Raw genomic sequence first — 27,896 nt, forward strand, 5'->3', positions numbered from 1 at the left:
ACGGAGTTCCAAGCTGAGTAGGATTACAGACTTCCGCGTTTGTTTTGGCAGGCTCCGGCAGCGATGTTTCGGATTCTCTCTCACGTGGTCAATGTATTCAAGTTGTGGTAGCCGACCTCCAGGACTCTCTGACCCAAGGATACAGAAATTAAACCAGATGTTCCTCTGTCGGACGGACACATGAGTTCTAACGACATCTGACTCCCTGGGAACGGACCTGAGTGGATAGATGTAGATCTGGTTGACTTATATCGGCAAGCCCCTGGTTGGACATTCATGAAATCCCCCTCGTATTGAGATATTTTGTGTACACTCCCAAGGCAGTAAAGTGTTACATTAGACATATACTGCCATCTAGATACGTTATTTAACAGCCGTAAACCTCACTTTAAGAACGGATGGACCGGATAACCCAGTATGCAGTAGCTAATATATTACTGTTGTCTCCATCCTCAATACTCTATGGTGTTACTTTCACTTTTGCTCCCTACACCCGTGGGATATGTCGTGGTTAAATCTTATGTTCAATCACCACTACCTTGATGATAAATTACTCGTTTATACATCAAACGAATCTCGAGGTCGTCGGACAGTTAAATTGACTGGCTATGAACTTGCGTGTCGCTCCTTTTAAATCCTAAAAAAATCAACTTAGCGATTGGTCAGGGATTTATTGATTCCAATCATGCATCATGAGGATGATGTGACACCCAGGAGATAATATGGGGAACCGAAGATTACTAGGACGCAGAGGTAAAATGTTCCGAAGAGAGATAAAGAGAAAAAGGATAATTATATCATGAACCAGGACAGCATCTCAGTTGGACGAAAAGATTCTTCCTGTAGCTATCCGTTTCTGTTGGGGAGGGAGGGCTGCATCACCCCCGAGGAGTGACCATTTTATCTAGAGTAAGGTCATCACATCCATCGTCATTTTCTTTTCTGGCTATTTCGTGAAGAACCAAGTGTGACGCTGAACTTTCTCCAACAGCAAGTGTAGCATATCCATCTGTCCGCTAGGGATCGACCTCTTCGGTTTATGGCGCATCATTTCCCCTTCTAGAGGACCTCCTGGTTGACTCGGAACACTTTACCTCCCACTGGAGAGGGGGTTATTGGTTTCCCTCTATATAATAAATACCAGAAACGCCTGGGAACTTGATCGCATGTAGTGTGGGTGCCTCAGCTGTTGTGTAAATATTGTGAATAGGTATCCATTATTGCATTGTCAATATCAACTCGCCATCGTGCTCCAGCTGCTGATTTGCATAACAACAACAACAACTTGGATGTGCTTCGGTTAATCATTTTTTCGTATTCCAGCTTCATGTGTATTCGGGGTTTCCGCGTCTTAAATTAGCGATAAGTATGTCACTGCATGGATACAGAAATTAACCAATGATATATCCACATGCCCACGACCGGTCCTTCGTGAGCCGAGCGCAGCCATGCGGAACGTAGAGAATTAAGGGAGGGAACCAGTATACAGCTATACGGACCCTGGATGGAGCAGAACCATGCCGACGAAGGTTGCCAGCACTCATCCACGTGCTATATGATCTGTCGGATGGATTTACTAAGTTTGAAGAGTAAACTAATTAAGACCAATCAGAGGAATGAACTGGGATGATGACAACGGAATAACAAGGAAGGATTAACAGTACAAAGTGTAATGAATAAATGACACTTTGGCTTGAAATAATCCTTAGATTTTGTCACCGAAACAACAGCCTTCTTTTCTGACATTTGTGTCCGACCAAGACAGTGCCATTGTGAGCAAGTTAGACAATCAGCGGCGAGGTATCTCCGAGACTTGTCTAATGTTTTATTTTTCTTTATTTATATTTTCAGGTGTTTGATTGTGTCCAGATTTTAACTAGCAGCTGTGCAAGTATAACAAACGAATATATAAGGTAGACTGATTTTATTAAACAAGAATGTGCTGTGTTGATTATAGATCTACACAAGAAATCAGAAATACACCCAGACTCCAAATGGGAGTAACACATTATACCGCAAATGTACCCAGTGTTCGACGTCACGTCCTCAATATAAGACATGTAAGGAGGAACAGACAAACACACGGACATTAAGCATCACCCTCTCAGCCAGCCAGACAACACAAACATATATGTAACAAACCTAACCACCCAATCACAGACAAATACACAAATACCCCTACCCCACCCCCAATCACAGACAGACACATGGAGACAATATATCAGACCGGACCGGCAGAAATATCGGAAATACTTAAGTAACCAATAAGAAAGAGCTTCAGTCAAACGGCAGACGTTCTGACAATCAAAATGATTGGTGTGTATCATTCTGAGTGTCAATAACCACCGAGTGACCATGACAAGCTTCTTCCTTGAACATAGAGCACAGATTTTTGGACAACACGAACAGACAAACGGACCAACAGATATATCGGACATACACAACAACTACTAAGACAGACACACCACGATTGACGACCATTGTATGGTGTGACGACTTGGGCAACATCATACACATGTACTACACGTGCATCTAACAATTGATACAATCCGCAAAGTCTTTTACGGTGACCATGTCTTGGTCAATACGGCCACACCCGTTATCAATATAACCATGTGTTACAAGACATATTGCTGTATCAACACGTCCTCAGCCTTTTGCAAGGGAGGGGATCTTGTTGGTCCTCATCATAAGTGATTCTTCTCTTGATACCCCTGTGTCTGCTGCTGTTGATATATGTGTAGCCACGCCTACTGTTCATGAAAATATCATACTCCCCATTGTCTGGTGTCGTACCCAGCGCGAAGTCGATCTCGGGAGTGAAATAGTGGGACAAGTTGGTATCCTCTTGTGACACTGAAACACATGGGATAGTATTGCGAGATACGTCAGTATTTGTTTGTTTTACTGGTGTCCTAGTTCTATAAGTTGACTGACCAGCCTCAAAGGTTGAAGGTTCCTTCTTGTTATCACCTGCATCGAGACTGTGCTCTCCCTGAAATGACGATAAAATATGTCAAAGATCGCATGAAAGTTTCTCTACCAAGCATCAGATCTTATATATGAGGCAACCGACTCACAAACTTACAATTGTATGATGAAGACTGACTCATTGATGTACAACTTTAATTTTGTCATTTCCCGCCGATAAACTTACCATAAGATCTAGGCTGTAGTCAAAATCATCCTCGGTGTCATTGCCTTCAATCACCCCTACCGACCTCTCACTGTCAGCCTTTACACTTATGGAAAATAATATTCAGGAAAACTGTTTAGACCGTGGATATTTTCATGGAATGTTTCAGGAAAAACACACAACGGTTAAGTATAGGTCGACGGACAGAAAACACAAATGTTGACATAGATATATTAGATTTCAGTAGCAATATGTCCATGACGCTTACCAGAGACAGAAAACAGATTTGGTTAATGGCAACGGAGAAAGAAAACAGGCTTAGAGAATGGCAACAGAGAAAGGAAACAGATCTAGAGAACGGCAGCAGTGAAAGGAAACACACTTAGAGAACGGCAACAGAGAAAAGAAACAGATTTAGAGAACGGCAGCAGTGAAAGGAAACAGACTTAGAGAACGACAACAGAGAAAGAAAACAGATCTAGAGAATGGCAGCAGTGAAAGGAAACAGACTTAGAGAACGACAACAGAGAAAAGAAACAGATTTAGAGAACGGCAGCAGTGAAAGGAAACAGACTTAGAGACCGGCAACAGAGAAAAGAAACAGATTTAGAGAACGGCAGCAGTGAAAGGAAACAGACTTAGAGACCGGCAGTAGTGAAAGGAAACAGACTTAGAGACCGGCAGCAGTGAAAGGAAACAGACTTAGAGAACGACAGCAGTGAAAGGAAACAGACTTAGAGAACGGCAACAGAGAAAAGAAACAGATTTAGAGAATGGCAGCAGTGAAAGGAAACAGACTTAGAGAACGGCAGCAGTGAAAGGAAACAGACTTAGAGAACGGCAGCAGTGAAAGGAAACAGACTTAGAGAACGGCAGCAGTGAAAGGAAACAGACTTAGAGAACGGCAGCAGTGAAAGGAAACAGACTTAGAGAACGACAGCAGAGAAAGAAAACATATTTAGAGAACGACAACAGAGAAAGGAAACAGATCTAGAGAACGACAACCAAGAAAGAAAACATATTTAGAGAACGACAACAGAGAAAGGAAACAGACTTAGAGAACGACAACAGAGAAAGAAAACATATTTAGAGAACGACAACAGAGAAAGGAAACAAAATTAGAGAACGACAGCAGTGAAAGGAAACAAAATTAGAGAACGACAGCAGTGAAAGGAAACATACTTAGAGAACGGCAACAGATAATAAAGGTATATAGGTATATGAACATTACAATATCGACACGAACTTGTGAAATATATAGTAAATACCTGTTTAGGTGTAGAAAACGGGATGCTGGAATTTTCTTTAACAGATGCGATACCACATGTATGACCGGGTTTATTAGTGACGTCAGAAGTGTGGGTAGTCGTACGGGGACCGTCCGAGATAGAACGTTTCTGTATGGAAAGGAATGATAATATATTTTATACGGGTAATGGGGAGTGTGGAGAATTAGAGATGTAGCAAAATAAGTTTGATTTCGAATCTGACATTAAAAACAATATGATGATCATACGGACTGGCTATATACTGATAACGTATGATATTCCGGTCCAAACTGTAGCTGTGATCTGTCTGTGTACTATACCTTTAAAAATCCAGCAAGCTGAGATATGTCAGCCTTTGTCTGTTTTTTGTCTGGTGACAGGCGGTCCTTAACATTTGAATTCTGAAACAAAATATATACAAATATATTAAATGCAATTTTTTTATGTTGTATTAAAACAACACATTGCTAAGTTAATTGGATTTGTAAATGGAGAAAAAATGGTTACCGTATGTTCGTGAATATATTTGTAAAAATTCCTGTTTATTTGGCGCGTCGTCCTGACCTTTTGGTTTGGACCAATGAAACCTGTCTTGGATATGCGTCTTTCCGTGTTTTGGTCCAGACCAATAGTAAACTGTTGTTGTTAATGACTTGGCGCCGACAGCTATCTTTTTTTCAGGATAACTTTCTGGATGAGGACATAACATAAATTATATACATTTAAATTGACAGAAATCTACCAATTTGACAGGATTGTAAAAGAAAACATTTTAAACATTCAACGCGCCGCTTTGGACTGATATTTACAGCAGTTAAAAACAACACTAGGCTATGATATGTTGTCATTTATTCATGGAGCAATGCTGATCGAGTAATTAACCATATTATATAATTTATTATATAAGATAGTTCATAAAGTATATAAGATATCACATACAGTACATGACAGCAATATAATTATATAATATATCTTATATAATTTGCTTGATTATTATTAGAAGAAATTATAACACTTGGTGTTGCCATGCTGGAAGACCATACGGAGATTGTATTGTGGTAAGTCTCCTTACATAATATAAACTTGGCAATAGGAATATTTGTGGGGGCGTGTCTCAGGTTATTAAGACATCCGTCTTACGGTAAATAGCTCTGCAGCTAATCTTCTTTTAGCTGGTATCTCTCAATTATTTAATGAAATTTGTCTCCAAATCTTAACGAAATTAGGCTTATAAGTTTTAACACGAGGTCCATTTACCAAAGTGTCGTCCATCCTGGTCAAATGAATCGGATCACGGCCTTGTGACTGTATGTCGTCTTGTCGGCGTGTTCGCAATTGTCTCCTCTGAGTGCGCAAATTATCCATCACAAATCTAAAGTAAAAAAAAGAGTTAACGTGATAATATAAAATCGTCGTGATATCGAATTACGGGTAGATACATGTATGTACAGTAAGGGGGACCGATCTATTCTAAATAATGCAGACCTCATAGGGGAGCAATATGATAGAAGTTGTAGCAGCACAAATTTTAGCACTGTAGATAAAACTCTCACTCAAGTTAAAGTAATGTATAGCAATGTGGATACATTACTCAATAAAAGAAATGAGCTACAACATAAAATTGAAGAACAACCCTCAATAATATCATGAAATGCCCATATCCATGAACCATCACAAGACTTTGATGTGTTCATGAATTCCACAACAGAAGGCAGAGGATCACTGCTGTACATTAAATTTGAACTTGAAGGCAGCTGAGCTAGAAGATAGTCTTATGGACATACCATTTAAGGAAATGATTTAGTGTAGGCTAAATTTGCAGGGCACATATAAGCTTTTGGTCGGTTGCTTATATAGAAGTCAATCAAGCTCAGAGGAAAACTCCATGAATCTTATTCGAAGCAGCTACAATGTACTAACAAGTCAAGTCACTTATTGCTTGTGAGAGAACTTTAATTACAAGAACATTAACTGGCAACTGGAAACAACAACAGACCCAATAAATTCACCTTGTTAAGATTTTGTAGAATGTCTCAAAGATCATTTCCTGTACCAACACATTACAGAAAACACAATATTGACATAAGGTTCAAAGTGTATTGCAGATGCACAATCTCAGAGGTTATATAAAAATATGGAACACTGTAAATTTTGCCGATCCCCAGCAAAATTACACAAAAGCTTATCAATCGTAACCATGGCTTACATAGTGATCATAGATTTTAAAGTGAATATTCAGTGATGTTTACCGATTTTTGGTATGGCTTTCCAAAGCAAGTAGTAAACACACCCCTACAATCACTTTTAAGTCAAGAATCAATAAACAATAGACCAAAGTGCTACATTAATCTGTGCATTAATATGTGACAAAGAAGACGCGTCACTAGAAGAAAGAAGATGCTAACAACGAATGAACTAAAACTAACGCTGAAGTTACAGACCTACAGTACCCCCAAAGATCCTCAATAGAATTTGCCAATCTTTATCATACAAATCACTTACCTAGATAACTTTGCCTTTGACAATTACTGTAGTTTGAAATGAAACTCGAAGAAATCAAGAAGAATATGAGAGCGAAACATATTCGTGTATCCCGTTGATAATTAAGGGTTATTCCTCAATAACGTAAACAAAATATTACAGTTAACCCTTATAATTTAATTAACAACGATAAGAAACATTTTCATTAAGTTTAACATGTTTATTTTGCTCCAGATATTTAAAAACACATCGATAAATACAAGATCCCGTGAACAACAATTACTCCGCTGACGTCACAGTCATTATTTATGTTATGAGATGATAAGATAATTTTTTGAGCCAATGAAAATGCTTGTTACAAGCAAAATTAAATTATGAGATAACACATGAAATAAACAGATGACGCCACAATCACCATGACGGACTTCCGGTTTTCAAGAGTTGATTGTGACATATTTCCGGTATATCGCAAGGCGTTTTCAGACTGTATTATCTGCCTTAATACCATTTCTCACAGCTAGGCAGCCCATATAGAAATGAAGCCTAACGGAAAGTAGAAAAAACCACGACGGGTAATACAGTCTAAGAGAAGTCTTCGTTACAAAATCACTAGATCAGATGGCTCCCCACAGGAAACTAAGGGACGAGGACATTCATTTCAGGGTTTACTGAGCACATGATCAGTCAGAATGCAATAAACCTGGCGGAAATGATTCAGTGTTGAGGATCCGAGAATGTGACTAACATAAGTCAGTGATTACAACTGAATATTTATATTTCCGGTGCATGTTCGTTATGTAACCGAATACCAACGAGAACATCGCTTACAAGTGTCTAAACATCAAATTGGACGCGTAGGAATACATAAGCCGTACCGGTGCATGTGAATGCGCAATGACTATTTTCGTCTCTGTTTGGACTTTTCCCCAATAAAATATGAATGGAATATGGTAGAATTAACTAAGATATAACGACGAAAAAAAATGTTTGAAATATCTTACAGGAATTGAAAAAAACGACTTTACTGTGGAACTATATTTATTCTTGGAGATGACAACCTTTCCCGCCAAATTGGAACCAGCTGTTTTGCGATTCTATTAATTGTCCGGCTGTTACGTCAATTCGTATAACGCAGAAAAAAGAATGCCGATTTTATTTTTTTAGTAACATTTAATAACTCGTTTACTGGTTTGTAAACTGCATTTTTACATATACAGATATGTCAACATGACGCACGTTACGTCATTCAAAATATCTGAAAAAAAAACCATCCAGTTTACACACCAGTAAACAATAAAAAAAAACAAGAATTATTCTTTAAAACAATTTCGACCGTGTTTCAGAAACATTAGTCAGCTATATATAAAACTTGCACCACAATCGTCATTCTGTGATGGAAATAAGTTCATTGGCCTTGGTAAAATTTCAATCTATGTTTCTGTTGTATCTCTCATCGTCACCTAGAACGAGTTTCCATACCCTGCATACACCGCTCTCTGACAACGACCATCTGTCAGAAATTGTCCGTCCGTCTCTCTGACGACGACCATCTGTCAGAAATTGTCCGTCCGTCTCTCTGACGGCGACCATCTGTCAGAAATTGTCCGTCCGTCGTCCAGATCTACGTTATCGTAGCTAATCGTCTCCCAGTGTCCGGCATAACATTGGAAAAGGTAAATATATATACTCATTATGAAACTACATTTTCTGTATGTTTTATCCGTCCACTATCGGGTACACGGAGTATTTCATAACCCTAGTCGAAATATATTGTTTTGTCTAAAAACAACGAAATAAAACACGTTATTGAACTTATATTAGCCGTGTCCCATATATACATGCCTCGCTCTCCCAGCTCGTCACCCATAGCGACAAAACCTAAAGTGATTGATGACCCTGGTTTGTTTGCGACAAAACAGAGTATCAAGTCATGGACATCTGGACATCCACGACAATGTATCTGGGTGACACACTCTCCGGCCTATCAATAGATCCCCCGGATACTCTAGTCTTCTTCAAATTTCACCAGAACTACGGGAGTCCATGTCGACCTTTTCTACAGGTTAAAAGTGAAATACAGTTTACCTCCATCATCATATCCCGGCAGCTACCGTCACGTGTTGTACTCTATACAGTTTCGCGCAATGTACTTTGTAATTGTTTCGTGCTGTTTGTACATGTATATACGGTATAGTAAAATACAAAGATGATTCAGATAAATACTTCTTTCCGACATACATCATTATGAGTGCATATATATTCTTAATACTTCAGCACAAAGGGACATAACCCCAATCCAGACTCCGTAATAAACAGAGTCCGCTATAGATAGGTTCCACTAAAACTGGCTCCAAAATTCTGACCGTTGGCTTGTTAATAATCATTTATAATTATCAATGCGGACTAGGCAGGTAGGTGCCAAGTCCAGGACACAACGATCTAACCCTACATATGTATTATTGTGATGTTTTAGGATCATATCCCTAACAAAGAAAGTCAAAGTTGTGGTGTTCACAACTTCAAAACAAAAACAAAAACAAGTAAAAATAACAAACATGATATAGAATTCCAACCCGATTTAATATAAATCTATAAAATATATACTTTGGCAATTACATGTACACAAACCTTGCTCTCCGTTAACTTCTTACTTACTGACATGTATAACACATCTCTTCCCACACAAATATGTACGTACATTGTACACCATGTGCAATGTCCACTTACAATACAACGTACACTTACATGTACAAAGTACAATGTACACTTACACATACAATGAACACCATGTACAACGTACACTTACATGCACAATTTACACTTACATGTACAATGTACACTTACACGTACAATGTACACTTACACGTACAATGTACACCATGCATAATGTACACTTACACGTACAATGTACACCATGTATAATGTACACTTACATGTACAATGTACATCATGTACAATGTACACTTACATGTACAATGTACACTTACACGTACAATGTACACCATGTATAATGTACACTTAAATGTACAATGTACACCATGTATAATGTACACTTACATGTACAATGTACACCATGTACAATGTACACTTACACATACAATATACACCATGTACACTTACACATACAATATACACCATGTGCAATGTACACCATGTACACTTACACATACAATATACACCATGTGCAATGTACACCATGTACACTTACACATACAATATACACCATGTGCAATGTACACCATGTACACTTACACATACAATATACACCATGTGCAATGTACACCATGTACACTTACACATACAATGTACACCATGTATAATGTACACTTACACATACAATGTACACCATGTATAATGTACACTTACATGTACAATGTACACCATGTACAATGTACACTTACACATACAATATACACCATGTACACTTACACATACAATATACACCATGTGCAATGTACACCATGTACACTTACACATACAATATACACCATGTGCAATGTACACCATGTACACTTACATGTACAATGTACACCATGTATAATGTACACTAACACGTACAATGTACACCATGTACAATGTACACTTACACATACAATATACACCATGTTCAATGTACACCATGTACACTTACATGTACAATGTACACTTACACGTACAATGTACACCATGTATAATGTACACTTACATGTACAATGTACACCATGTACAATGTACACTTACACATACAATATACACCATGTTCAATGTACACCATGTACACTTACATGTACAATGTACACTTACACGTACAATGTACACCATGTATAATGTACACTTACATGTACAATGTACACCATGTACAATGTACACTTACACATACAATATACACCATGTTCAATGTACACCATGTACACTTACATGTACAATGTACACTTACACGTACAATGTACACCATGTATAATGTACACTTACATGTACAATATACACCATGTACAATGTACACTTACACATATAATGTACACCATGAACACTTACACATATAATGTACACTATCAAAATATATAACACAATAGACTATAAAGCAAAAGACGAATATGATATGTTATCATCATATTTGGAACCTACGATTTACAAGAGCAAGGAATATTTCAAAAACAAAATCCTTGAGGTCAGACTTTATACAAGAAGCAGTGGTCCATGTAAATGGCATATAAATATCAGTACAAAATAGCAGGATGGCTTGTAAATATACTGAGATTTATAACATGATGGCATATCTGTTGCTATGAAATAACACTCTACCCACCACATTTTAAGTACATGTAATACAACTGATGTGTAATGTCTAAATCCATCAGATAATGGTACAAATACAAACACATCCTTAACAACCACGTACAGCGTACTCAATACAGAAATAAGGAATTATTTCTTTGGTTTATGGAAATCATAAAAAAATAAATACTGGCCAATTGAGGCTCACTCAATCACAACTCTCATCAATTACTGGAAAGTACATTGGCATTTTATTGTTTTGTTCTTTGACATTTTGTGTTTTCATCTTTAATGGATCAAAACATTTTATTTCATGATGTAGAAATGTTTGTATTGTTTTCCATGCTGTGGAATTATGCCAGTTATAGAAATACTGGTGTACTGAACGTGTTCTGACAGTACATGATATAGGGGTATACCACATGTGGAGTGTGAGGCTGCTGGATACCACATGGGGTGACTAACTCTTCTGTCATATCAGGATAAGTGTATAAATGGGTATGTAGTTTTAATAATAAATTATCACATGATAAAAATGAAAATTATTTTGGCCGATAAATCAACTGTACAGAAATATACAGCTTTCAGGGAGATTGGTGACCTATTACTGTACAGTTATCAGGGGTGACCTAACACTGTACACCTATCAGGGGTGACCTAACACTTTACACATATCAGGGGTGACCTAACACTGTACACCTATCAGGGGTGACCTAACACTGTACACCTATCAGGGGTGACCTAACACTGTACACCTGTCAGGGATGACCTAACACTGTACACCTATCAGGGGTGACCTAACACTGTACACCTATCAGGGGTGACCTTACACTGTACACCTATCAGGGGTGACCTAACACTGTACACCTATCAGGGGTGACCTAACACTGTACACCTATCAGGGGTGACCTAACACTGTACACCTATCAGGGGTGACATAACACTGTACACCTATCAGGGGTGACCTAACACTGTACACCTATCAGGGGTGACCTAACGCTATACAGTTATCAGGGGTGACCTAACACTGTACACCTATCAGGGGTGACCTAACACTGTTCACCTATCAGGGGTGACCTTACACTGTACACCTATCAGGGGTGACCTAACACTGTACACCTATCAGGGGTGACCTAACACTGTACACCTATCAGGGGTGACCTAACACTGTACACCTATCAGGGGTGACATAACACTGTACACCTATCAGGGGTGACCTAACACTGTACACCTATCAGGGGTGACCTAACGCTATACAGTTATCAGGGGTGACCTAACACTGTACACCTATCAGGGGTGACCTAACACTGTACACCTATCAGGGATGACCTAACACTGTACACCTATCAGGGGTGACCTAACACTGTACACCTATCAGGGGTGACCTAACACTGTACACCTATCAGGGGTGACCTAACACTGTACACCTGTCAGGGATGACCTAACACTGTACACCTATCAGGGGTGACCTAACACTGTACACCTATCAGGGGTGACCTTACACTGTACACCTATCAGGGGTGACCTAACACTGTACACCTATCAGGGGTGACCTAACACTGTACACCTATCAGGGGTGACCTAACACTGTACACCTATCAGGGGTGACCTAACACTGTACACCTATCAGGGGTGACCTAACGCTGTACAGTTATCAGGGGTGACCTAACACTGTACACCTATCAGGGGTGACCTAACACTGTACACCTATCAGGGGTGACCTAACACTGTACACCTATCAGGGGTGACCTAACACTGTACACCTATCAGGGGTGACCTAACACTGTACACCTATCAGGGGTGACCTAACACTGTACACCTATCAGGGGTGACATAACACTGTACACCTATCAGGGGTGACCTAACACTGTACACCTATCAGGGGTGACCTAACGCTATACAGTTATCAGGGGTGACCTAACACTGTACACCTATCAGGGGTGACCTAACACTGTACACCTATCAGGGATGACCTAACACTGTACACCTATCAGGGGTGACCTAACACTGTACAGTTATCAGGGGTGACCTAACACTGTACTCCTATCAGGGGTGACCTAACACTGTACACCTATCAGGGGTGACCTAACACTGTACACCTATCAGGGGTGACCTTACACTGTACACCTATCAGGGGTGACCTTACACTGTACACCTATCAGGGGTGACCTAACACTGTACACCTATCAGGGGTGACATAACACTGTACACCTATCAGGGGTGACCTAACGCTATACAGTTATCAGGGGTGACCTAACACTGTACACCTATCAGGGGTGACCTAACACTGTACAGTTATCAGGGGTGACCTAACACTGTACACCTATCAGGGGTGACCTAACACTGTACACCTATCAGGGATGACCTAACGCTGTACAGTTATCAGGGGTGACCTAACACTGTACAGTTATCAGGGGTGACCTAACACTGTACACCTATCAGGGGTGACCTAACACTGTATAGTTATCAGGGGTGACCTAACACTGTACACCTATCAGGGGTGACCTAACACTGTACAGTTATCAGGGGTGACCTAACACTGTACACCTATCAGGGGTGACCTAACACTGTACAGTTATCAGGGGTGACCTAACACTGTACAGTTATCAGGGGTGACCTAACACTGTACAGTTATCAGGGGTGACCTAACGCTGTACACCTATCAGGGGTGACCTAACACTGTACAGTTATCAGGGGTGACCTAACACTGTACACCTATCAGGGGTGACCTAACACTGTACAGTTATCAGGGGTGACCTAACACTGTACACCTATCAGGGGTGACCTAACACTGTATAGTTATCAGGGGTGACCTAACACTGTACACCTATCAGGGGTGACCTAACACTGTACACCTATCAGGGGTGACCTAACACTGTACACCTATCAGGGGTGACCTAACACTGTACAGTTATCAGGGGTGACCTAACACTGTACACCTATCAGGGGTGACCTAACACTGTACAGTTATCAGGGGTGACCTAACACTGTACAGTTATCAGGGGTGACCTAACACTGTACACCTATCAGGGGTGACCTAACACTGTATAGTTATCAAGGGTGACCTAACACTGTACACCTATCAGGGGTGACCTAACACTGTACAGTTATCAGGGGTGACCTAACACTGTACACCTATCAGGGGTGACCTAACACTGTATAGTTATCAAGGGTGACCTAACACTGTACACCTATCAGGGGTGACCTAACACTGTACAGTTATCGGGGGTGACCTAACACTGTACACCTATCAGGGGTGACCTAACACTGTACACCTATCAGGGGTGATCTAACACTGTACACCTATCAGGGGTGACATAACACTGTACACCTGTCAGGGGTGACCTAACACTGTACAGTTATCAGGGGTGACCTAACACTGTACACCTATCAGGGGTGACCTAACACTGTACACCTATCAGGGGTGACCTAACACTGAACACCTATCAGGGGTGACCTAACACTGTACACCTATCAGGGGTGACATAACACTGTACAGTTATCAGGGGTGACCTAACACTGTACACCTATCAGGGGTGACATAACACTGTACACCTATCAGGGGTGACATAACACTGTACAGTTATCAGGGGTGACCTAACACTGTACACCTATCAGGGGTGACCTAACACTGTACACCTATCAGGGGTGACCTAACACTGAAATTGTGGTGTAATTTAAGTATAAAGTCACACGACTCCAAAGTGAATCACGTTGGCAGAACTGTCATCCTCTTCAGTCTGAAAAATTATAATGATGCCTTGTTATTACTATCAATACAATCTGACAAAATTTAGTTTTAAAATACAACATAAAACATGACACACCAGAATTGATATAATACTATCACTGACTTTAAAAGTTTAATAGTGGAGATATAGATCATTTCCTTACTACAACCAATAAGTAAAAGGGAGACAATCCAATTTGACGGTAATTTGTTACCTCTGGGTTTGGGGAATCCTCTTGTTGATGGTGATGCAAACCTAGAACAAATAAAGATATCATTTTACTGTTTAGTACGTATAAGTAAGGATTCCTTGTCATATCAAACAGACAGAAGATACCAACAGATTAACACCGTGTAAATATAAACCAGTCACTGATATTAACCAACACATTATACTATTTCATAGTAAAAGCAAAATTCATGCCATTTACCTAAAATATTATAATAACCCTGTATAAAAACAAACACCATGAACCACATAACATTAAGGTTTTTTTCTGTGTACCTGCTGTGTGGATCCATGATGGGTCATCAATACGTAAGGCATCTGTATAATCCTGTATGAGGTCGGACTCCACCCCAACATCATCAGGGTAAGGTAGATACCTGTAATGGTTATAAACCCAGCATAGAAAAAACAAGTTAACCGAGATATAAACAAAAACATTAATACATATACAAAAACATTACACATAAACAAAAACATTATACATATACAAAAACATGAACGAACAAAACAAAAACAAAAAACAGAACAGAAACAAAAACAGGAGACAGAGACAAAAACATAACAGATACAAAAACATTAGACATATACAACAAAAACAACAAACAAAATATATAACAAAAACATAATACATAAAAAACATTAACATAAACAAAAACACAATACATATACAAAAACATAGACAGAGACAAAAACATAACAAAACAAAAACAGGACACAGAGACAAAAACAGAGACAGAAAAAAACAGGAGACATAGACAAAAACAGAAGACAAAAAAAACATGAGACAGAGACAACAACAGGAAACAGAAAAAAACAGGAACAGAGACAAAACAAAGACAGAAAAAACGGGAGACGAGACAAAAACATGAGACAAAAAAAAACAGTAAAGACAGAGACAAAAACAGAGAAGACAAAAAAACATAGACAATACAAAAACATAAAATAACAAAAACATTATACATATACAAAACATTATACATATACAAAAACATTAATACATATACAAAACATTATACATATACAAAAACATTAATACATAAATAAAACATTAATACATATACAAAAACATTATACATAAACAAAAACATTATACATATACAAAAACATTATACATATACAAAACATTAATACATATACAAAAACATTATACATAAACAAAAACATTATACATAAACAAAAACATTATACATATACAGTGTATTATGAAGCAAGAGGCACAATGATCCTGTATAGATGGTTCACCTGCTATTCATCTCATTTCTCATCTAAATGATTTTAAGTAGGTCAAGGTCATTAAAATAGGTTTAATACCATCACACATATTATGAATATTTTATTGTTCTATAGGTATTATAAATCTGGAAAGATTTAGAACCTTTTAGTGAGGAATGGATGTTTTACAGAATTAAAATTCCACTTTTGGTTAGGAATGGACATTTTTCAGAACTGAAAACCTCTCGGGAACAAATGAACATTTCCACAGATTCGATTATTAGGTAATTACATAACAATGTAATAAGTACAATAAACAAACAAAAGAGAGAAATCGTTCCTCATTCCAGCTTGTGACATGACATTCAATGTACAAAGGGGTGCCTGGTTTTGAGTTGCCCTTATGAAGCCCGTTACTTGGCCGGGATATGTGAGTGACTTTACCTATCATACAAATGGAATTCCCCAGACTTAGCCTACTTATCATACAAATGGAATTCCCCAGACTTAGCCTACTGTCAGTGATTCTCCTGATTTATATGATTTTATCCAACTTTATCGATCGTCGCCCACTACCTACACATACCTCCAGGTATCGATCTATACCAAAGACAGATCATCAGCCATGCTTTGGTATCGGCTCTACTACCTGTGATAATCAGTGTTGTGAGTTGTGTAATGTACTTTGTTATACAAGGAGATCTATATACATTAACGACTTGTTTGTATGTGTCATCTGACAGGGACAGAGATCTATATACATTAACGACCTGTTTGTATGTGTCATCTGACAGGGACAGAGATCTATATACATTAACGACCTGTTTGTATGTGTCATCTGACAGGGACAGAGATCTATATACATTAACGACCTGTTTGTATGTGTCATCTGACAGGGACAGAGATCTATACATTAACGACCTGTTTGTATGTGTCATCTGACAGGGACAGAGATCTATATACATTAACGACCTGTTTGTATGTGTCATCTGACAGGGACAGAGATCTATATACATTAACGACCTGTTTGTATGTGTCATCTGACAAGGACAGAGATCTATATACATTAACGACCTGTTTGTATGTGTCATCTGACAGGGACAGAGATCTATATACATTAACGACCTGTTTGTATGTGTCATCTGACAGGGACAGAGATCTATATACATTAACGACCTGTTTGTATGTGTCATCTGACAGGGACAGAGATCTATACATTAACGACCTGTTTGTATGTGTCATCTGACAGGGACAGAGATCTATATACATTAACGACCTGTTTGTATGTGTCATCTGACAGGGACAGAGATCTATATACATTAACGACCTGTTTGTATGTGTCATCTGACAGGGACAGAGATCTATATACATTAACGACCTGTTTGTATGTGTCATCTGACAGGAACAGAGATCTATATACATTAACGACCTGTTTGTATGTGTCATCTGACAGGACAGAGATCTATATACATTAACGACCTGTTTGTATGTGTCATCTGACAGGGACAGAGATCTATATACATTAACGACCTGTTTGTATGTGTCATCTGACAGGGGGAGATCTATATACATTAACGACCTGTTTGTATGTGTCATCTGACAGGGACAGAGATCTATATACATTAACGACCTGTTTGTATGTGTCATCTGACAGGGACAGAGATCTATATACATTAACGACCTGTTTGTATGTGTCATCTGACAGGGACAGAGATCTATATACATTAACGACCTGTTTGTATGTGTCATCTGACAGGGACAGAGATCTATATACATTAACGACCTGTTTGTATGTGTCATCTGACAAGGGGAGATCTATATACATTAACGACCTGTTTGTATGTGTCATCTGACAGGGACAGAGATCTATATACATTAACGACCTGTTTGTATGTGTCATCTGACAAGGACAGAGATCTATATACATTAACGACCTGTTTGTATGTGTCATCTGACAGGGACAGAGATCTATATACATTAACGACCTGTTTGTATGTGTCATCTGACAGGGACAGAGATCTATATACATTAACGACCTGTTTGTATGTGTCATCTGACAGGGACAGAGATCTATATACATTAACGACCTGTTTGTATGTGTCATCTGACAGGGACAGAGATCTATATACATTATCGACCTGTTTGTATGTGTCATCTGACAGGGACAGAGATCTATATACATTAACGACCTGTTTGTATGTGTCATCTGACAGGGACAGAGATCTATATACATTAACGACCTGTTTGTATGTGTCATCTGACAGGGACAGAGATCTATATACATTAACGACCTGTTTGTATGTGTCATCTGACAGGGACAGAGATCTATATACATTAACGACCTGTTTGTATGTGTCATCTGACAGGGACAGAGATCTATATACATTAACGACCTGTTTGTATGTGTCATCTGACAGGGACAGAGATCTATATACATTAACGACCTGTTTGTATGTGTCATCTGACAGGGACAGAGATCTATATACATTAACGACCTGTTTGTATGTGTCATCTGACAAGGACAGAGATCTATATACATTAACGACCTGTTTGTATGTGTCATCTGACAGGGACAGAGATCTATATACATTAACGACCTGTTTGTATGTGTCATCTGACAGGGACAGAGATCTATATACATTAACGACCTGTTTGTATGTGTCATCTGACAGGACAGAGATCTATATACATTAACGACCTGTTTGTATGTGTCATCTGACAGGGACAGAGATCTATATACATTATCGACCTGTTTGTATGTGTCATCTGACAGGGACAGAGATCTATATACATTAACGACCTGTTTGTATGTGTCATCTGACAGGGACAGAGATCTATATACATTAACGACCTGTTTGTATGTGTCATCTGACAGGGACAGAGATCTATATACATTAACGACCTGTTTGTATGTGTCATCTGACAGGGACAGAGATCTATATACATTAACGACCTGTTTGTATGTGTCATCTGACAGGGACAGAGATCTATATACATTAACGACCTGTTTGTATGTGTCATCTGACAGGGACAGAGATCTATATACATTAACGACCTGTTTGTATGTGTCATCTGACAGGGACAGAGATCTATATACATTAACGACCTGTTTGTATGTGTCATCTGACAGGGACAGAGATCTATATACATTAACGACCTGTTTGTATGTGTCATCTGACAGGGACAGAGATCTATATACATTAACGACCTGTTTGTATGTGTCATCTGACAGGGACAGAGATCTATATACATTAACGACCTGTTTGTATGTGTCATCTGACAGGGACAGAGATCTATATACATTAACGACCTGTTTGTATGTGTCATCTGACAGGGACAGAGATCTATATACATTAACGACCTGTTTGTATGTGTCATCTGACAGGGGAGATCTATATACATTAACGACCTGTTTGTATGTGTCATCTGACAGGACAGAGATCTATATACATTAACGACCTGTTTGTATGTGTCATCTGACAGGGACAGAGATCTATATACATTAACGACCTGTTTGTATGTGTCATCTGACAAGGACAGAGATCTATATACATTAACGACCTGTTTGTATGTGTCATCTGACAGGGACAGAGATCTATATACATTAACGACCTGTTTGTATGTGTCATCTGACAGGGACAGAGATCTATATACATTAACGACCTGTTTGTATGTGTCATCTGACAGGACAGAGATCTATATACATTAACGACCTGTTTGTATGTGTCATCTGACAGGGACAGAGATCTATATACATTAACGACCTGTTTGTATGTGTCATCTGACAGGGACAGAGATCTATATACATTAACGACCTGTTTGTATGTGTCATCTGACAGGGACAGAGATCTATACATTAACGACCTGTTTGTATGTGTCATCTGACAGGGACAGAGATCTATATACATTAACGACCTGTTTGTATGTGTCATCTGACAGGGACAGAGATCTATATACATTAACGACCTGTTTGTATGTGTCATCTGACAGGGACAGAGATCTATATACATTAACGACCTGTTTGTATGTGTCATCTGACAGGGACAGAGATCTATATACATTAACGACCTGTTTGTATGTGTCATCTGACAAGGACAGAGATCTATATACATTAACGACCTGTTTGTATGTGTCATCTGACAGGGACAGAGATCTATATACATTAACGACCTGTTTGTATGTGTCATCTGACAGGGACAGAGATCTATATACATTAACGACCTGTTTGTATGTGTCATCTGACAGGGACAGAGATCTATATACATTAACGACCTGTTTGTATGTGTCATCTGACAAGGACAGAGATCTATATACATTAACGACCTGTTTGTATGTGTCATCTGACAGGGACAGAGATCTATATACATTAACGACCTGTTTGTATGTGTCATCTGACAGGGGGAGATCTATATACATTAACGACCTGTTTGTATGTGTCATCTGACAGGGACAGAGATCTATATACATTAACGACCTGTTTGTATGTGTCATCTGACAGGGACAGAGATCTATATACATTAACGACCTGTTTGTATGTGTCATCTGACAGGGACAGAGATCTATATACATTAACGACCTGTTTGTATGTGTCATCTGACAGGGGGAGATCTATATACATTAACGACCTGTTTGTATGTGTCATCTGACAGGGACAGAGATCTATATACATTAACGACCTGTTTGTATGTGTCATCTGACAGGGACAGAGATCTATATACATTAACGACCTGTTTGTATGTGTCATCTGACAGGGACAGAGATCTATATACATTAACGACCTGTTTGTATGTGTCATCTGACAGGGACAGAGATCTATATACATTAACGACCTGTTTGTATGTGTCATCTGACAGGGACAGAGATCTATATACATTAACGACCTGTTTGTATGTGTCATCTGACAGGGACAGAGATCTATATACATTAACGACCTGTTTGTATGTGTCATCTGACAGGGACAGAGATCTATATACATTAACGACCTGTTTGTATGTGTCATCTGACAGGGACAGAGATCTATATACATTAACGACCTGTTTGTATGTGTCATCTGACAGGGACAGAGATCTATATACATTAACGACCTGTTTGTATGTGTCATCTGACAGGAACAGAGATCTATATACATTATCGACCTGTTTGTATGTGTCATCTGACAGGGACAGAGATCTATATACATTAACGACCTGTTTGTATGTGTCATCTGACAGGGACAGAGATCTATATACATTAACGACCTGTTTGTATGTGTCATCTGACAGGGACAGAGATCTATATACATTAACGACCTGTTTGTATGTGTCATCTGACAGGGGGAGATCTATATACATTAACGACCTGTTTGTATGTGTCATCTGACAGGGACAGAGATCTATATACATTAACGACCTGTTTGTATGTGTCATCTGACAGGGACAGAGATCTATATACATTAACGACCTGTTTGTATGTGTCATCTGACAGGGACAGAGATCTATATACATTAACGACCTGTTTGTATGTGTCATCTGACAGGGACAGAGATCTATATACATTAACGACCTGTTTGTATGTGTCATCTGACAGGGACAGAGATCTATATACATTAACGACCTGTTTGTATGTGTCATCTGACAGGGACAGAGATCTATATACATTAACGACCTGTTTGTATGTGTCATCTGACAAGGACAGAGATCTATATACATTAACGACCTGTTTGTATGTGTCATCTGACAAGGACAGAGATCTATATACATTAACGACCTGTTTGTATGTGTCATCTGACAGGGACAGAGATCTATATACATTAACGACCTGTTTGTATGTGTCATCTGACAAGGGGAGATCTATATACATTAACGACCTGTTTGTATGTGTCATCTGACAGGACAGAGATCTATATACATTAACGACCTGTTTGTATGTGTCATCTGACAGGGACAGAGATCTATATACATTAACGACCTGTTTGTATGTGTCATCTGACAGGGACAGAGATCTATATACATTAACGACCTGTTTGTATGTGTCATCTGACAAGGACAGAGATCTATATACATTAACGACCTGTTTGTATGTGTCATCTGACAGGGACAGAGATCTATATACATTAACGACCTGTTTGTATGTGTCATCTGACAGGGACAGAGATCTATATACATTAACGACCTGTTTGTATGTGTCATCTGACAGGGACAGAGATCTATATACATTAACGACCTGTTTGTATGTGTCATCTGACAAGGGGAGATCTATATACATTAACGACCTGTTTGTATGTGTCATCTGACAAGGACAGAGATCTATATACATTAACGACCTGTTTGTATGTGTCATCTGACAGGGACAGAGATCTATATACATTAACGACCTGTTTGTATGTGTCATCTGACAGGGACAGAGATCTATATACATTAACGACCTGTTTGTATGTGTCATCTGACAGGGACAGAGATCTATATACATAACGACCTGTTTGTATGTGTCATCTGACAGGGACAGAGATCTATATACATTAACGACCTGTTTGTATGTGTCATCTGACAGGGACAGAGATCTATATACATTAACGACCTGTTTGTATGTGTCATCTGACAGGGACAGAGATCTATATACAGAGATCTATATACATTAACGACCTGTTTGTATGTGTCATCTGACAGGGACAGAGATCTATATACATTAACGACCTGTTTGTATGTGTCATCTGACAAGGACAGAGATCTATATACATTAACGACCTGTTTGTATGTGTCATCTGACAGGGACAGAGATCTATACATTAACGACCTGTTTGTATGTGTCATCTGACAGGGACAGAGATCTATATACATTAACGACCTGTTTGTATGTGTCATCTGACAGGGACAGAGATCTATATACATTAACGACCTGTTTGTATGTGTCATCTGACAGGGACAGAGATCTATATACATTAACGACCTGTTTGTATGTGTCATCTGACAGGGACAGAGATCTATACATTAACGACCTGTTTGTATGTGTCATCTGACAGGGACAGAGATCTATATACATTAACGACCTGTTTGTATGTGTCATCTGACAGGGACAGAGATCTATATACATTAACGACCTGTTGTATGTGTCATCTGACAGGGACAGAGATCTATACATTAACGACCTGTTTGTATGTGTCATCTGACAGGGACAGAGATCTATATACATTAACGACCTGTTTGTATGTGTCATCTGACAAGGACAGAGATCTATATACATTAACGACCTGTTTGTATGTGTCATCTGACAGGGACAGAGATCTATATACATTAACGACCTGTTTGTATGTGTCATCTGACAAGGACAGAGATCTATATACATTAACGACCTGTTTGTATGTGTCATCTGACAGGGACAGAGATCTATATACATTAACGACCTGTTTGTATGTGTCATCTGACAGGGACAGAGATCTATATACATTAACGACCTGTTTGTATGTGTCATCTGACAGGGACAGAGATCTATATACATTAACGACCTGTTTGTATGTGTCATCTGACAGGGACAGAGATCTATATACATTAACGACCTGTTTGTATGTGTCATCTGACAGGGACAGAGATCTATATACATTAACGACCTGTTTGTATGTGTCATCTGACAGGGACAGAGATCTATATACATTAACGACCTGTTTGTATGTGTCATCTGACAGGGACAGAGATCTATATACATTAACGACCTGTTTGTATGTGTCATCTGACAGGGACAGAGATCTATATACATTAACGACCTGTTTGTATGTGTCATCTGACAAGGACAGAGATCTATATACATTAACGACCTGTTTGTATGTGTCATCTGACAGGGACAGAGATCTATATACATTAACGACCTGTTTGTATGTGTCATCTGACAGGGACAGAGATCTATATACATTAACGACCTGTTTGTATGTGTCATCTGACAGGGACAGAGATCTATATACATTAACGACCTGTTTGTATGTGTCATCTGACAGGGACAGAGATCTATATACATTAACGACCTGTTTGTATGTGTCATCTGACAGGGACAGAGATCTATATACATTAACGACCTGTTTGTATGTGTCATCTGACAGGGACAGAGATCTATATACATTAACGACCTGTTTGTATGTGTCATCTGACAGGGACAGAGATCTATATACATTAACGACCTGTTTGTATGTGTCATCTGACAGGGACAGAGATCTATATACATTAACGACCTGTTGTATGTGTCATCTGACAGGGACAGAGATCTATATACATTAACGACCTGTTTGTATGTGTCATCTGACAGGGACAGAGATCTATATACATTAACGACCTGTTTGTATGTGTCATCTGACAGGGACAGAGATCTATATACATTAACGACCTGTTTGTATGTGTCATCTGACAGGGACAGAGATCTATATACATTAACGACCTGTTTGTATGTGTCATCTGACAGGGACAGAGATCTATATACATTAACGACCTGTTTGTATGTGTCATCTGACAGGGACAGAGATCTATATACATTAACGACCTGTTTGTATGTGTCATCTGACAGGGACAGAGATCTATATACATTAACGACCTGTTTGTATGTGTCATCTGACAGGGACAGAGATCTATATACATTAACGACCTGTTTGTATGTGTCATCTGACAAGGGGAGATCTATATACATTAACGACCTGTTTGTATGTGTCATCTGACAGGGACAGAGATCTATATACATTAACGACCTGTTTGTATGTGTCATCTGACAGGGACAGAGATCTATATACATTAACGACCTGTTTGTATGTGTCATCTGACAAGGGGAGATCTATATACATTAACGACCTGTTTGTATGTGTCATCTGACAGGGACAGAGATCTATATACATTAACGACCTGTTTGTATGTGTCATCTGACAGGGACAGAGATCTATATACATTAACGACCTGTTTGTATGTGTCATCTGACAGGGGGAGATCTATATACATTAACGACCTGTTTGTATGTGTCATCTGACAAGGACAGAGATCTATATACATTAACGACCTGTTTGTATGTGTCATCTGACAGGGACAGAGATCTATATACATTAACGACCTGTTTGTATGTGTCATCTGACAGGACAGAGATCTATATACATTAACGACCTGTTTGTATGTGTCATCTGACAGGAGAGAGATCTATATACATTAACGACCTGTTTGTATGTGTCATCTGACAGGGACAGAGATCTATATACATTAACGACCTGTTTGTATGTGTCATCTGACAGGGACAGAGATCTATATACATTAACGACCTGTTTGTATGTGTCATCTGACAGGGGGAGATCTATATACATTAACGACCTGTTTGTATGTGTCATCTGACAGGGACAGAGATCTATATACATTAACGACCTGTTTGTATGTGTCATCTGACAGGGACAGAGATCTATATACATTAACGACCTGTTTGTATGTGTCATCTGACAGGGACAGAGATCTATATACATTAACGACCTGTTTGTATGTGTCATCTGACAGGGACAGAGATCTATATACATTAACGACCTGTTTGTATGTGTCATCTGACAGGGACAGAGATCTATATACATTAACGACCTGTTTGTATGTGTCATCTGACAGGGACAGAGATCTATATACATTAACGACCTGTTTGTATGTGTCATCTGACAGGGACAGAGATCTATATACATTAACGACCTGTTTGTATGTGTCATCTGACAGGGACAGAGATCTATATACATTAACGACCTGTTTGTATGTGTCATCTGACAGGGGGAGATCTATATACATTAGCAACCTGTTTGTATGTGTCATCTGACAGGGGGAGATCTATATACATTAACGACCTGTTTGTATGTGTCATCTGACAGGGACAGAGATCTATATACATTAACGACCTGTTTGTATGTGTCATCTGACAGGGACAGAGATCTATATACATTAACGACCTGTTTGTATGTGTCATCTGACAGGGACAGAGATCTATATACATTAACGACCTGTTGGTATGTGTCATCTGACAGGGACAGAGATCTATATACATTAACGACCTGTTTGTATGTGTCATCTGACAAGGACAGAGATCTATACATTAACGACCTGTTTGTATGTGTCATCTGACAAGGACAGAGATCTATATACATTAACGACCTGTTTGTATGTGTCATCTGACAGGGACAGAGATCTATATACATTAACGACCTGTTTGTATGTGTCATCTGACAGGACAGAGATCTATATACATTAACGACCTGTTTGTATGTGTCATCTGACAAGGACAGAGATCTATATACATTAACGACCTGTTTGTATGTGTCATCTGACAGGGACAGAGATCTATATACATTAACGACCTGTTTGTATGTGTCATCTGACAGGGACAGAGATCTATATACATTAACGACCTGTTTGTATGTGTCATCTGACAGGGACAGAGATCTATATACATTAACGACCTGTTTGTATGTGTCATCTGACAGGGACAGAGATCTATATACATTAACGACCTGTTTGTATGTGTCATCTGACAGGGACAGAGATCTATATACATTAACGACCTGTTTGTATGTGTCATCTGACAGGGACAGAGATCTATATACATTAACGACCTGTTTGTATGTGTCATCTGACAGGGACAGAGATCTATATACATTAACGACCTGTTTGTATGTGTCATCTGACAGGGACAGAGATCTATATACATTAACGACCTGTTTGTATGTGTCATCTGACAGGGACAGAGATCTATATACATTAACGACCTGTTTGTATGTGTCATCTGACAGGGACAGAGATCTATATACATTAACGACCTGTTTGTATGTGTCATCTGACAGGGACAGAGATCTATATACATTAACGACCTGTTTGTATGTGTCATCTGACAGGGACAGAGATCTATATACATTAACGACCTGTTTGTATGTGTCATCTGACAGGGACAGAGATCTATATACATTAACGACCTGTTTGTATGTGTCATCTGACAGGGACAGAGATCTATATACATTAACGACCTGTTTGTATGTGTCATCTGACAGGGACAGAGATCTATATACATTAACGACCTGTTTGTATGTGTCATCTGACAGGGACAGAGATCTATATACATTAACGACCTGTTTGTATGTGTCATCTGACAGGGACAGAGATCTATATACATTAACGACCTGTTTGTATGTGTCATCTGACAGGGACAGAGATCTATATACATTAACGACCTGTTTGTATGTGTCATCTGACAGGGACAGAGATCTATATACATTAACGACCTGTTTGTATGTGTCATCTGACAGGGACAGAGATCTATATACATCAACGACCTGTTTGTATGTGTCATCTGACAGGGACAGAGATCTATATACATTAACGACCTGTTTGTATGTGTCATCTGACAAGGGGAGATCTATATACATTAACGACCTGTTTGTATGTGTCATCTGACAGGAACAGAGATCTATATACATTAACGACCTGTTTGTATGTGTCATCTGACAGGGACAGAGATCTATATACATTAACGACCTGTTTGTATGTGTCATCTGACAAGGGGAGATCTATATACATTATCGACCTGTTTGTATGTGTCATCTGACAGGGACAGAGATCTATATACATTAAC

The 27,896-nt window shown here is 38.9% G+C and overlaps 2 protein-coding genes across 3 annotated transcripts in view; both read right to left on the reverse strand.

The window, feature by feature from the left end:
* Positions 1-2,397: 2,397 nt before the first annotated feature.
* LOC117322745 lies at positions 2,398-5,676 on the reverse strand. The gene is made up of 4 exons (XM_033877684.1): positions 5,662-5,676; positions 4,720-4,805; positions 3,158-3,242; positions 2,398-2,995 (listed from the first exon to the last, which is right to left on the reverse strand). Exons 1-4 carry the CDS (start codon positions 5,674-5,676, stop codon positions 2,639-2,641), a joined length of 543 nt encoding a protein of 180 aa, XP_033733575.1. The 3' UTR covers positions 2,398-2,638.
* Positions 5,677-10,943: 5,267 nt separating this feature from the next.
* The window catches only part of LOC117324128 (WD repeat-containing and planar cell polarity effector protein fritz homolog), a 57,867-nt gene continuing 40,914 nt past the window's right edge, over positions 10,944-27,896 (reverse strand). The window contains exons 26-29 of one of the 2 annotated variants that reach the window (XM_033879795.1): positions 15,375-15,475; positions 15,085-15,125; positions 14,653-14,879; positions 10,944-14,288 (exon numbers count right to left, since the gene is read on the reverse strand). In XM_033879795.1, coding sequence (XP_033735686.1) covers positions 14,829-14,879; positions 15,085-15,125; positions 15,375-15,475 — 193 coding nt within the window. In that variant the 3' untranslated portion in view covers positions 10,944-14,288; positions 14,653-14,828. Of the gene's footprint in view, positions 14,289-14,484; positions 14,880-15,084; positions 15,126-15,374; positions 15,476-27,896 lie in introns of both variants that reach the window. The other variant, XM_033879794.1, reaches the window with a different exon arrangement.

The sequence above is a fragment of the Pecten maximus genome, chromosome 3 (genome assembly GCF_902652985.1).
Source record: "Pecten maximus chromosome 3, xPecMax1.1, whole genome shotgun sequence".
In the NCBI taxonomy this organism is placed as follows: Eukaryota; Metazoa; Mollusca; class Bivalvia; order Pectinida; family Pectinidae; genus Pecten; species Pecten maximus.

Excerpts from the sequence above, each read along its gene's own strand:
- LOC117322745 (XM_033877684.1), bottom strand. Across the intron at positions 3,243-4,719 it reads GCTGGATTTTTAAAGGTATA|TGTAAAGGCTGACAGTGAGA; the intron begins GTACACAGACAG and ends ATTTTCCATAAG. Across the intron at positions 2,996-3,157 it reads ACTACAGCCTAGATCTTATG|GGAGAGCACAGTCTCGATGC; the intron begins GTAAGTTTATCG and ends TCGTCATTTCAG.